This window comes from Ammospiza nelsoni, chromosome Z (assembly GCF_027579445.1).
Source record: "Ammospiza nelsoni isolate bAmmNel1 chromosome Z, bAmmNel1.pri, whole genome shotgun sequence".
NCBI lineage: Eukaryota > Metazoa > Chordata > Aves > Passeriformes > Passerellidae > Ammospiza > Ammospiza nelsoni.
This window is the reverse complement of record NC_080669.1, coordinates 23,006,735-23,020,372: the sequence shown is the minus strand read 5'-3', so window position 1 is coordinate 23,020,372 and position 13,638 is coordinate 23,006,735. Positions and strand designations below refer to the sequence as shown.

Genomic DNA, 13,638 nt, shown 5'->3' with positions numbered 1-13,638 from the left:
ACTGTTAGTACTGACAAGGACTAAACAACTTAAAGAGCAGTAGCGTTTGTTCAGTTTTGTATCCATGGCTATGTATGAGTGACTTGCTTCATTCGTAGCTACCACATTTCTTTCTGTTTGTCCCAAAGACCAAGTAAGAGAGAGAAGGTCAGGTTCCATATACTCTAACCATTCTTACTATTTTTACTGGTGAGTTAAACATACATACAAGCATGCATTTCTCTGCTGGGAGCGTGCTTACGTGCCATACACAAAATATTTGCAAGTACTCATAAGTGGTTCAGATAGTTTCTCAGAGTCCTGGAAACAGGGAATTTTATGCTGTTTGCCAAACATTAACAGTGTAGAACTAATTCTCCAATTCCTAAGTATTAGTAGAGCCTTTGTTCTTCTAGTTTTAGACTGTGTCACACAGTATTTGTGCCCAACAGCATCTTCTCCAGCTCACTTTATTGTCCTGGTGGTAAGCTCATTCATGTGTTAGGAGTAACATACTCTGATCTTAGTACCTGTGCTGAAACCTTGCAAGTGTTTCACCACTACTTCTAGCTGAGGTGGCATTTAGACAGGTAGATAAAGATAAAAAATATGTTTAAAGGGAAAAAAATCCATCTTGGAGTTGCTTTTTGCCCTGCTGAATGGATTTAACCAAAGCAACCAGGCTTTTAATAGGAGCAAATTTATGTGGTTTGTTTATGGAATTTGCTGTTTTGTCAACAGCTGTTTCTGCAGAAAAAAGGGCCAATGCTTTTAAATTTGAACATAAAAGTTATCTATGCAAAACAGTATTATAGCTCTTAATAGCTAATGGCATTGTTAAACATCTATTCCTGAAATCATTGGGCAAAATTATTCTTTGACCTACTATCAGTGAGTTGCTTGATAGCAAAACAAGTAACTTGGCTTACGGTTTTTCTGTTTTTCTTTCTTGACCCACAATGCATGGATGTCTTGTTTTGGGCAGGCTTAACTCTGCACATTCTCTCCTATTATTTATATGCAGCTGAAGTAGTTTACATTCAGTGGGAATCAGTTTTTATTCCAGTTGGTTGCCACACTTTATACCCCTTTACAAATTTGGTCTGGGTTTTGCTACTTCTGCTGGTACATGCTACCCAATAGTTGTTTTGCTCCTAGGTTATTCCAGAATTACAGAAAGGTTCTCACTTATTTTCAGTGGGAGTTTGACTGCTATAATGTGTCAGGTGTTACTGTAATTCATCTAACATTTTTTCAGTTAAAATATTTTATTATAACTTCTCGCTATATTAAGATTGTATTGTGGTGGATTTCAGTCTCAGAAAGCAGGAACAGTCTGTCTGAATGGAATAGGATTTTTAGGATTTTTTTAGTTTTAGCCTCTTAATCAGAATTGAGAAATTGAAAAAATCCCTTTGAGGATTTTCTGCATATCTTTTAAAAAGGAATGAACTCAATTAATAGGTCACTTAGATCCATATAAGACATTTGAGTATTGAGATTTCTGCTCTGAGGTAGAATACCCAGACATGATAGACATAGACAAAAGACAACTGATTTTGTTTTGCAAGGGAAAAGTACATACTTCTAGAACTAAAAAGAGATATCAGTAGCATTACAGGAAGATACTGTCTCTGAAATATAAAGGAATAATTTCTTTCTGTATTCTGCGGAATATTTATAATGTATTCTAAAAACCAAACATCAGGAGATATTTTGTTGTTGCACACACTAAAATTCAAAACATTGTGTTGTCTATTAAACTTCAGGAAAAAAGCTTACGTTCTTCTCCTTAATGAGATTGGACCTCTTCAGACAGAATAAGCGCTGGGAGCAAATGCTAGACTAGTGTTTTACTTCAACACCTGGTTGTTCCTGTAGGATCATGTGACATGCTGAACATGAGTATTGTGGTGAAGTTGCTTCGTAAGTTTGAGGACTGATTTGTGAGAAGTGAAGAGTGTATGTTTTGCAGGAGCAAGCTGTGTGCTTGCCTTTGTGTCCTTAAGTCACTCTTTACAGCCTAGGTCACATTATCAGAGCCTGTGGGGATTACATTGTCAAAGACCGCAGTACACGCAGCAAGCTCATTGTGCTGTTGTCTTGGCGCAAACTGCATTTGAAGTTCACATCCTAAGCATTCTGTCCTCTTCAAAGAAAATAATAGACCCAGCTTTTTACCATCCCTGAATATTGTAATGAGGAGATATCTTGCAATATATTTTTGGGAATCTGTGCTGTAGGAGGCAGCTGTAAAGAAACTTTCAGAACCATCAATTTTGAGAAAATATCTGCCTGCCCTAATTTTTTCAGTATAAGGAAGATTAGTTTTCTGGATTTGTCAATCATATAGTAGTTAACCTCACATCTTTTCTCAGAATTGTTTCTAACTGTGAGTATTCATATTATTCACCATTAAATGTGATAATAGATCATGTATTGGGGAAGATGTTTAAAATCTCTTGCTTTCAGAATAAAAATTTGTAGAAGAATTGTGTAAAATCTCTTTTGTTTGGGTATGTTTAAGCTTTTAGCTGATGTAGCTAAAAGCTTAAGCTTTTCACCTTTAGGCTCTTAGCATTTTATTAGGACTCTTTAGAGAACTGCAAGACTCACTTCCAAGATTTTTTTCTTCTACCTCCTTGTTTGCTCATACTAGACTTGTGTTTAGCAAAGATTTAGATTCAAGTTGCCATGCTTGATGGCAGATGGCTTTTGTAGCACATTTTAGCAGCTCAGATCAGTACTTCCATTATTGTGGACTCATGTGAACACAAATGTCTCTAGCTCACCTGCAGCCTCTGGCATGACAGTGGTAGTTCACTGGAACCCTGCAAGTTCTTTCCAGGTTAATTTTCCTACTCCTGAATTTATAATAATTTATCCTGTGGTATATTTGGAATATGAATTAATCTGCTTTGTATGTGTTTTAAAATGGGAATGTTTGTTGCTTGGCCATACAAGGTATGAGATGACTGTGAAATGTGATGCTTTCATGAAATGTGATGCAATCATGCTCCTCGAGATGCTTCTTATTCCGTGTGGCATGTTTCAGTTTAAGAATACTGGGGTTTTCCTCTTCATGTGGCTGTTTATCTCATATTGTAACAGCTCATGGGCTAAAATAGAAATATCATAAAAGTTCAGTTCACTCACACTATCATGTTAGCAATGCCAGTGAACTAGCAGGAAGCAAAGAGTTCAGAATTGATCTGAGTGTTAAAGTTTTAAACAAATTTTCTATGGTTCATCTCCTAAAAATATGTTCTGTGAATAAAGAATAAAAAGACTTTTATGTCAGCATAAATAGCTCTAGTAATCTTTTGATACTTGGTCTGTGTTCTTTCCAATGGACAGTAGTTAGTCTGGTGATGCTTTTCATATGCATTAAAGTTTTGATCTTGCAGATTTTGATTACTTCCAATTTGTGCAAATACTTCTGTAGAAATTGCCTATAACTCTTGTTTTCCTAGAAAATAATGTCTCTAGGTATTAAAACTGTGAATTGTCTTGAAGCTAACTTGTAGTTTAACTTTTCTATCTTAGTTTTAGTTTGAGATTTTTTAGTATAATTGTTTTTCACTGAAAAAGTTGTTACTACATGCATGCAACTTTGAAAATACTGTCTTTAGAAGTAATTTACTAGAGAATAAGTTCCTCAAAAAGCAAACTGTATTCTGAACCTCAGAGCTAATGAAACCTACTTTCTGCTAGATTTATGCACTTTATCTTTCTCCTCCTTCCCTCTGCAGTGCCTCCCATGTCTTCTACCTCTTTTGCTGGCCATGCAGCTGCACATGCCATGGCTGGGGTTGGAGCTGTGTACTGATTGACTGCTACCTTTTGGAGTGGTTAAGATGTGAGTCTTAATACCTGCCTTTTCTACATAGCAGATATGGATTTGGGTGTCTTCTACCAGCCGCTGGTTGTTTTGGGGTGGGATTTCATTGGGTCTTGAAGAAATTTGGTCTTGAGCCTGTTTTCAAATTCAATTGAAGCTAGTCAGCAGATTTTGAAAGCAACCAGCAGAGGCGAGTAGTCAAGAAATTATGTTAAAAGTTATAGTGAATTTTTGATTAACTGTTCTTGGAAGAAGAGGAATTGTAGAAGAGTTTCTGCTGCACAATACTTTCTTTACGCATTTTTTTCCTCCACTAGTTTGCCTATGTGTTTTCATTTCTAATTTAACTTTAGCTTTCTGTCCTCTCAGTTCTGTGTGGCTCCCAGTCTGATATGCAAGTGCATGTGTTCCAGTGTAGAAGTCATGGTGCTAGACCACTGAATGCAATCACAGCCTGAAGGCTGGCTTGTGAGCCCTGTACTGGGAAATGGCATAAGAATAGAAAATTCTGGAAGCTGCTTTTGCCTAGAGGTTGGAGCAGATGGCTTCCTGAAGTCCCTTCCAGCCTCAGATATCTTGTGATCCTCTGATCCTTTTCCTTCTTAGAGAAGGTAGATCCAAGTTTCACCAAACTCCCTGCTTTCATACATTGCTATATCTCCTGTTCAGGTTAACTAGTACATTTCTCTTACTGGATTTTCTGGGGAAGGATTTTTAAAATTTTCTTTTTACCTTATTTTAAGGCCTTTTTTTTGCTACAACTACTGAACTCCAGTTCTTCTGATTTTGTGGCCTTGAAACAGGAAGTCTTGATACATTTAGAGTGAGTGTTGAGAAACTTAGTATATCTAGTTTGAAAATATTCTTGCCATCTTTTCTTTAAAATGTTTTATTTTCACTTCTGAGATTTTCAGCCATATAGAAACTTGACTTTCATAAAATGAAAAATAAAATAAATTATACATTGGAGGAACAGTTGTATTCTAGGTTGTTTATAGATTGGCAAAATGTGCATTCTTGCCAGAAATTAATACAAGTTAGCCTACTTTATAGTAAGTTTACATGCAGAGCAAAATTCAGCTTTCTTCTTCTGGAAACAAATAATGTGGAAGATAGAGGTGTGATGTGAATATTGGTCAGTTGACTGTAGACAGGCGTGTCCAAAAGATACTAGATTAATTTCTGAACCCTTGCAGTTGGGCAAGAGTGTTTTCTAGTCCCTTGGATAGATAGAACTGTGTCTGGAGAGTGATTAGCTAAAAGATAACCTTTTGCATAAACAAAGATACGGAAGATACAATCAGAAGTTTGATCAAAATGTAACTGTATATTGTAAAAATATGATTTTAAAATTTGGTATGAATTTCAATTCCTCATTTATATTCACTGGTCCATTATCTATTAAGGACAAATTTTATGGAGGCAAACAGTCTGATTGGCACTGATTTGACTTCTTAGGTGCGTGGATTGTTTCAAGGATTATCTTAAATGAAGATGTCAGTTGGAACTCTGACTTTTATACTGCTGTTTTTCTGTGAGAAATATTTTTATTGTTTTTGCAATAAAAATAGGTTTTTTGTGAAAAAAAAAATTGTGAAATTTTTTTTTGTTTGTGAAAAAATTAAGTTTAAAAATGTCTAATGAGTGTGTTATTTGTGTGGCTGCCCTCACATTGGCAGATTTTCTCCTCTGCTAAAGAACTCAAAAAGTAGCATATTTGAAACATTTCTAGAACTGTATTGACTGTTGTGCTTTACTGTGCAACATAAGAAATAATCCAACTTGAAGAATTTAGTTGAGTACAAATATAATTTACTGGAGTAGAGGAAATGCAGGCAAGCCAGTGGCATCAGTGGACTGGGAGAGCAGTGCTGTGGTCTAGCTGACCTCCAGTTATGGTGTAAGATGCTTTTCATTATGCCCAAGGAGTGCATCCTTCTGAAGATACTGAAAGCAAAGTAGGCAGAAAAGCGTAGAAATATTTCCAGGAAACAAACTTAGGAGAGAAAATGGAAGAGATCTTGATGGTATACACTGTAAAGACGTTTCCCATTCTGTAATTCAGTGAAATTTCTTGGAGATGTTAAAATCAAGCCTGTTGTTTATGATTTAATATATGGTCATTTCTTTTTCAGATCAAATCCAGTTACCCAGGAATATGATTGAGAATAGTATGTTTGAAGAGGAGCCCGATGTGGTTGACCTGGCAAAAGAGCCTTGTTTACATCCACTGGAGTCTGATGAAGTGGAATATGAACCAAGAAGCTCTCGTCTCTTGGTGCGTGGCCTTGGAGAGCATGAAATGGATGATGATGAGGAGGATTATGAGTCATCAGCAAAATTGTTGGGGATGTCCTTCATGAACAGAAGCTCGAGTCTGCAGAATAACATGTCTGCATATAGACAAAATCCAAATGGATCATGCTCAGTTCCCTCTACGAGGACCTTAGTGGTTTGCACAGTTGTTTTTGTGATTGCATTTTCATTAATAATAGTGATTTATCTTCTTCCCAAGTGTACATTTACCAAAGAAGGCTGCCATAAAAAAAATCATACAATGGAACTAATATATCCTTTGGCAACCAATGGAAAACTATTTCCATGGGCAAAAATTAGACTTCCTCCTGATGTTGTACCACTGCACTATGATCTTGTCTTGCAGCCAAATTTAACTACTCTGAAATTTACAGGCTCCGTAAAAATAGTGGTCAACATCCTCCATGTAACTCGGAAGATTGTACTTCACAGCTCAGGACTTAATATCACCAAGGCGACAATTACTTCAGCACAAGGGCAGCAAGCAAAGCCAGTTGAATTCCTGGAATATCCATTGCATGACCAGATTGCACTCATGGCTCCGGAGGCTCTCCTTGCTGGACAGAATTACACTGTCGACATGGAATATTCATCTAATTTATCAGACACCTACTATGGTTTCTACAAAATTTCTTACAAGGATGAGAACTCTAAGCAAAGGTATGCCCACTAATACATCTTCTCTGTTCTGTCACTTCTAGATTGTGCTTTGATAACAGAAATAAAAAGGTTGCTTTTTTTATTGGACATTTTATGCAACTTATTCCCATTGAGAAAAACCAGTCTTTTATCTCTTGATTAATCTACTTGGAAAATGTCTTTCATGGATGAGTTCCTTAAGTCAGGGCAGCCTCTCCTACAGTGAAGTGTACTTCAGTGTGGAGGTTGTAGGTGGTTGTAGTGTGGCTTTTTTGGTTTGTTAAATTTTTAATTTCTCTCTTTGGAAATTCTTCCCACATTTCTTGAACACTTAAGTCTCAAGGCAGGGACTGAGGAAACAAAGTCCTGTCCTCATAAAAAGATGCCGGGTTCAAGACCACCAGAGGAACCCAGTGGGGCCCAAAGGGATGCACCATGCAGTCGTAAGGGAATGGAGAGATGTCAGTGCCAAGACACTCTCAATCATATATGAAAAAGTCACAGCAGTCAGGCAGTCTCACATGACTGGAGAAAAGGGAAACATCACACTTACTTTTACAAAGAGTAAATTAGTGCTTTTTATCAAGATTATTAAAAATTGGCCCTCCGTCCCCACTTTAGATGGGCCTTATGTTGGTCATGTACTTAAGAGTGTTCATGCCTTTGTGGGCAAGTAACTATCCGTGCAGGTCTTGTAGAAACAGTGTGATGCAATAAAAAAGAGACAAGAAGAGCAGTGTGGGTTAGCTAAGCAACTTATTGCAGGCATTAAAAACTTGAATTCCCACGAAGTAAGCAGACGTAAGAGTGCAGTGGCCAAGTGTAGAAGGCAAACATTACCTAGATGATTGAAATTCAGTGGATTTTTTTCCTATTCCGATGTAGCTGCAGCTTTCTTTTCTGTTTGTATTTACTGTAGTAGAAAGAGAATGCTTAATTGTTCACAGAGGAAAAATACGACCTGTGAGTAGTTTTTTGAGATTTTGTCCCCCTTCAGTCCAGTGCTACCTGCTTTTGTTCAGGAAAAGGCTGTTTTAACCTGTATGTTGAACATGTTTTAACGTGTATGTTTTTCAGTAAATCCTTCCCAGATAACTCTTCAGTGATTTCATCATTTTCACTGCCTTGCCTGCCTCTTCTTTTTGCAGGGGCATTGTGTCTGTCTGTTGTCTGTAGTTTTACAAATGCAGACTACTCTGATAAGCTCTGTTGTTACTGTACTTTCTATATAAAACTCAAACTATCAATTGATTTTGGAAGAAAATATATTTTCTTTAGTTTAGTTCTACTTTCTTTTGAATATTTTTTAAATCGACACAAAAATACAAAATTACAAAATGGCAAAATAACTCACTTAGCTTGTTGCCCAAAGCAAAATATAAAATAAATAAATAGGGCCTTATTTCTATTTTTATGCACAATGGTTCTTTATTCTTTGCTTTTCTTCTGCATAATCTTGCAGTGAAACTGCATTAATTTGTCAGAGGTAAGAAAAGAGTTAGAAGTTAAAAGCAGACATCTTGTGAGTTGTCAGCACTGTGTCTTCTCAGAAAGTCTGTATATCCAAAAATGTTTGAATCATAATGCAGAACAAATAAACCACCTAAACATTTCTGGGTAGTTTGGCAGTAGGTTAAAAAAAAAAGCAAGAAAGAAAAAACCAAAAATGTGTACCATCTTCTCCGTGTAGCACCAGTAAGTACTTCAATTAGTAGACTTGCTTAACTCTGTGTTGTCTTGCAGGTGTGAAAGTCAGAGATGCTCTCCATCAAAAGCTGTAATTTCCATGGCTAGTTAGTGTAAAAATAGTGGAGAAGGAAGATAGACTCCTGGGAAGTTGTCTTGTAATATTAATAGCTGTTGTATTAGAGACAACACAGTACATGAACTTGGACAGAATCCATCTACAAGCCAGCACAGGGAGCAGGCACACTGTTAGATGAACTGTGGGAACATCTGCAGGAAATGCCCTATCTACTGCAGAGATTGAAAAATTAAATTAGCAAGCATAACTATTAAATAGTTTAATTTTTCAGTCTTCTTTTTGCTCCCTCTCTCTGGAAACTGGCTGGCTTATATTTTGGCAATTGTTTTGTAAGTGGGTTATTTCAGATGTATTCTTCTTCGTTCAGAAAGCAAAAAATAGCCAAGAAGATTACTCCTCAAATAACTATGTTACTTGAGTTTTAAAGAAAAAATTGTGAATGAAACATTTATTCTGACTGGCTCAGCCAGTCTTCAAAAAGTTATTCCCATAACAAGCTCTTAGAATGTTTGGAAGGGAAATAACTGTTCTATCGTAACTAAACTGACATTTATGCTTTTAATAATTCTTATTTTGCTCTTCTCCACTCTTCCCATTAGGTGGTTTGCAGCAACTCAGTTTGAACCTCTGGCAGCAAGGTCTGCTTTTCCATGCTTTGATGAACCAGCACTTAAAGCTACTTTTTTAATCAAGATCAGAAGGGATGAGAAACTTTCCACTCTGTCAAATATGCCAAAGGTACCTGATTTTGTAGGGGAATTTTAGTAGAGCTGCTGCCTAGGTAATCCATTTCAGTGTTTATTGCATTAATATCCAGGTGATTTACCTGAGTGGGTAAGCTATAAACTGTATGACTTTATCAACTGTTTTGTTCTCAAAGACTCGAACTTTGCAGAGAAAACACTTGTTCAATGCATTGCACAGTGTAGGATGTTACAGACAGTTGAATGACTGAAGGATTCCTGTTGGAAATTAAATGAACTATTATTTTGCAAAGGCTATGTTGTTGGTGATGTTGGTCTCAACAGCCCTTGAGGTTTGCTTTTGAGTTTTCCATGTTTGCTGCTGCTGCATATGTGCAGAGTACTGGAGTACCTTCAGCAGTAGTTTGTGTAATTAGCACCAGTCTATGTGAAAGATATGTCTGATCTTGAAGGATGTGCTTCTGTGGCTAAATGAGGGGAGGTGTGTTACGAACACAGAGTCAGCTCCAGAATGTGAATGAGGAATCTGACATTCCTTCGGCTAGAAATTTTCCGACAAAATCTTTTAGGAGCTTATCTGAATTTTATGGTGATAGTTTGTCATTATGCCTTTGACAAACTTTTATGGAAGCCTAATTCAAGTTAGACAGACGAGAAAGACTGACATTACCTAGTCTGTGTCTGAACTAGTTTTTCTCTCATCAAAACATTACCACCATTTATCATCCAGCAGAAACTCAATACTGACATTGGTCTAATCTGTAAATGAGAAAATTAGACCTTTGGTGTTTCTGGTGCATTTATGTACACTGTGCAGCTTGGGTTCCAGGAAGCTGTCTAAAGCTCAGGGTGCTGATGCAGATGCCTTGTTTTTGAAAACCAAGTAATAACTGCAACCTTATGAAACAGGTACCTTTTCACAGTGTACAAACATTTATTTGGATTTGTAATGATTCTTAGCCATACAGGAAGAAATGAACTCTGGTGGACCACTCTTCTGTTTTATGTAAAAAAGAAAGGGTGCTCACTCAATCTCCTCTGCTAGGAGCTGGGCAAGTGGTTAATGTGTTGGTCAAGCTGGTCAAGATACTAATAATGCCAAGGTTGTAGATTAGAACCCTGTGTGGGCCAATCACTTGGACTTGGATTCTGTGGTCCTTGTAGGTGCCTTCCAACTCAGAATATTTTGTAATGTGTGCAGCAGACATTGCTGAAATAATCATCTGTACCTGCGTGACCAAGAGATCTCCAAAGTAGGCCTTGTCAGCTAGTGTGTACATCACTAACTTGGCAACATACCGTGTCTTGACATGGATTAAGGCTAGAAATAAACTCTGTATTTGGGGCTGTCGAGCTACCTTTGTGGTTTTGTTTGTCCTGGTTTTGGTTTGGGTGTGTTGTTTGTTTTTTTGTTGTTTTTTTTTTTAAATGAGAACAACTAATTTTTAAACCAGTTTATCTGCAGCTGCAGCAGACTTTCTTAAACAGACGGTCATCTCCTTATGAAGCAAAAGCTCTAATAAAGGCAGAAATTTATGAATTCACTAGAGAAATTGAAATATGGCATTCTGCTCATGCATAATGGTCAGTTATTATAGTGGTTATGGCTTCAAGTTTAAAAATCCATTTCTCTTTAAGGCTGACAGTTAAATTTTCAGTGACAGTTCAATGTCAAAATATTGTTTGGTTTCAAATGGTCTTGTTTAAAACTAATATTGTTGTTATTTTTTTAATGTTTGTGGATTCGAAAAATAAAATCATATATGAAGTTTCAGAATTTATAAACTGCCATCTTTCTTTCCAGACCTTTAGTATTTTGCACTATAGTGGTTTTAAAAATTTTGCTTTGTTCTTTTTATATTTCATGTTTGTGAAGGAATACATAGAAAAAAGACATATAGCATGATTTTCTAGGACTAGTATTAAAGAAAACTGCACAGACAGTAAGTTGAGGTACAGTACAGTATCTTCTGTATAGTATTTTACTGTGTGCTCAGAAAACTGGGCAGACGGTCACTTTTGTCAATGTGTTTAAGCTGGGCATCTTTTGGCTTTGAAGTAATTGGTCTTAGGTTTTCCTCAGTTTTTGAAATGCATTCTCTTTTGATTTATAAAAGTGCATCTGATTAATATTTTGTTCAATTTTAAAATAGTAAGTATGTCTGGTTACCTAGTTTTGCTGAGACTTATGGAAAGAGACTGATGTAACACCAGTGTTTTCACTAGGGTATGCTGAAATGTGTCCCTGGTCTAGCCTAATGCTCCCTTGAATCAGTGCTGATCTATATGTTGATTTTGGATTATACTGGGATTTTAAATGCAATCCATATTAGGTTAGTTTCTCCAACAGAGTAGTAGTTTGGTAATACTGCATAATAAAACTTGACAAATAATTTTTGTATATATAAGTGTAAATGTTTCATGTCTTCCTAAACTTGTTACATTGTTGTAAGCATCATCAATCCCTCTGAAATATAACAAAAGTACAAAGATATTATATAAGTGTGCCTATAAACTGTTTGTGGCATGAAATAATTACTTAGCATTGGTTTCTTTTATGTCTTAGTGTTCTTTTGTCTGCATTAATAATAATTTCCCCTGCAGAAAGCCACTACACCTGTGACAAATGGAATTGTTCAAGATGAGTTTTTTGTGAGTTTGAAGATGAGCACCTATCTACTAGCTTTTGTTGTTGCAGACTTGAAAAACATCAGCAGGGAAACTAATGGGACTCTGGTATGTGTTTGTTTCACTTTAAGTTCTGCTTCACTCTTCCCAAGCTGACCAGACTACTAAACAAAACAAAATGATCCCCAAGCAAAATAGCAAACTCTGTCTCTTTTAAATTTATTTATCTTCTTGGTTTCATTATGCTCATCATAGGTAGGGGACAAAAGCTATATGCTGTAAAGTGGACTGAGGTGATACCAGGCTGAATACACTTTTACAACAAGGGACTCTGGGTCAGGTCTTGTTAGAAGTGGGAATTTACAAAATGCAGAATTCTTAAGAGCTTTCAGAGCCAGCAGCTTTAAACTCTTCTTTTCGATGCTTCATCTGTCAACAGTAATGTCATACAAACCAGGAGTTGTTCTGAGAATGTAAAGAAATGTGACAAGTTTCTAGAAACACCTACACATGGTTTCAACCACTGCCACAAAAATTATCTGTACCTGCCAAGATAACGTATCTGAAAAACTCATGCTCTACAGTAAAGCAAATTTAGGTGGACTTTAAAATCTGCATTTAGTCACTTATATACAGTTATTTAATTTTGTTTTTCCAAAGGTTCCAGACATCAAAGAGTAGGTCCCGCTTGAGCTTTGTCCTTTGCAAGGGTATGGCCTATTTCTGTAATGTGTGCAGTTAGAGAAACTAAAGAATAAACGTGGTAATATTAGTAGTTGTTCCTTAATCTTTTTTTAGTAAGTGCAGAAGCTTCATATAGGCAACGACTTTGGTGACTCCTTAGCGAAAACTGCCCCTTTGTGGTGAAATGTCAGAACTGCCTATGTACCAAGAAAATGCCAGAGGGAATAGTGCTAGTAGCATTGTAGAAGGAAAAGCCCTCTCTTTAGTCCCATAAATAAACACAAGTAAAGATGCAAGACAGGCTTTAATTCTGATCTAGACAAGTATTTCTAATGAAAGATTAATAGAACAGATTGTTACACTTTTTTTTTTTTTGCTTTTGTGGCTTTTATTCAGGTCTATTTGAACTGTATACTGCTGAAACCATACAGTCAGCTCTTTGAGGCAGATAACTTTTTAACTTAATAAGAATACTTCTTATTTATATTTAATTTATTATTTTTAATATCTTCTTTTTTAAAAAATGTAGTAGTATTTTAATCTTATTAAGAATACTTGCCACCATGAAGGGAGAAAGCATAAGAATACCAAATAAGGTCAGAGTTTTAGTAGGTCTAAAGTAGTCTCATGAGTGTCCAGCAGGCCAAGGAAGTCAGTAAAAAGGAAGCATATATTGGCATTTCCCAGGAAATAGAGACCCAGAATGCTTTCAGCTGTTTGTGATTGGGAGATACAAAGAATTTGAGCTTCACACAGAAGAAGTTTATTGTCATGAAAGCTTTAAGATGGTGCAGAGTTGAATTAAAGTTGCTTCATGCTTATGCTTTTGTACTCCAGGAACACTGGACTGGATTCTTATTCATATGTGCTTCATTCAAACTCTAAAATTAAAAAGTGACCTTTTCCATCTGTTTGACATGTCATTTGTTGAATTAATTTATAGCACAGGAAGAGCAACTCCTTTTTTATAGAACTGGAATATGGTTGTCCACTTATTTCTTTGTTTGTGTACGGAAGGGTGTCCTAAACATGAATGTACCTGTAACTTAATCAAACATGTTTTCTTGATACATAAGGGGGAG

General features: G+C 36.4%; 1 protein-coding gene across 2 annotated transcripts in view; it reads left to right on the top strand.

The window, feature by feature from the left end:
* Positions 1-13,638, top strand: part of LNPEP (leucyl and cystinyl aminopeptidase) — a 49,050-nt gene that overhangs the window by 16,439 nt on the left and 18,973 nt on the right. The window contains exons 2-5 of one of the 2 annotated variants that reach the window (XM_059491940.1): positions 3,732-3,838; positions 5,956-6,796; positions 9,140-9,278; positions 11,849-11,980. In XM_059491940.1, coding sequence (XP_059347923.1) covers positions 5,979-6,796; positions 9,140-9,278; positions 11,849-11,980 — 1,089 coding nt within the window. In that variant the 5' untranslated portion in view covers positions 3,732-3,838; positions 5,956-5,978. The remainder of the gene's footprint in view (positions 1-3,731; positions 3,839-5,955; positions 6,797-9,139; positions 9,279-11,848; positions 11,981-13,638) is intronic. The other variant, XM_059491939.1, reaches the window with a different exon arrangement.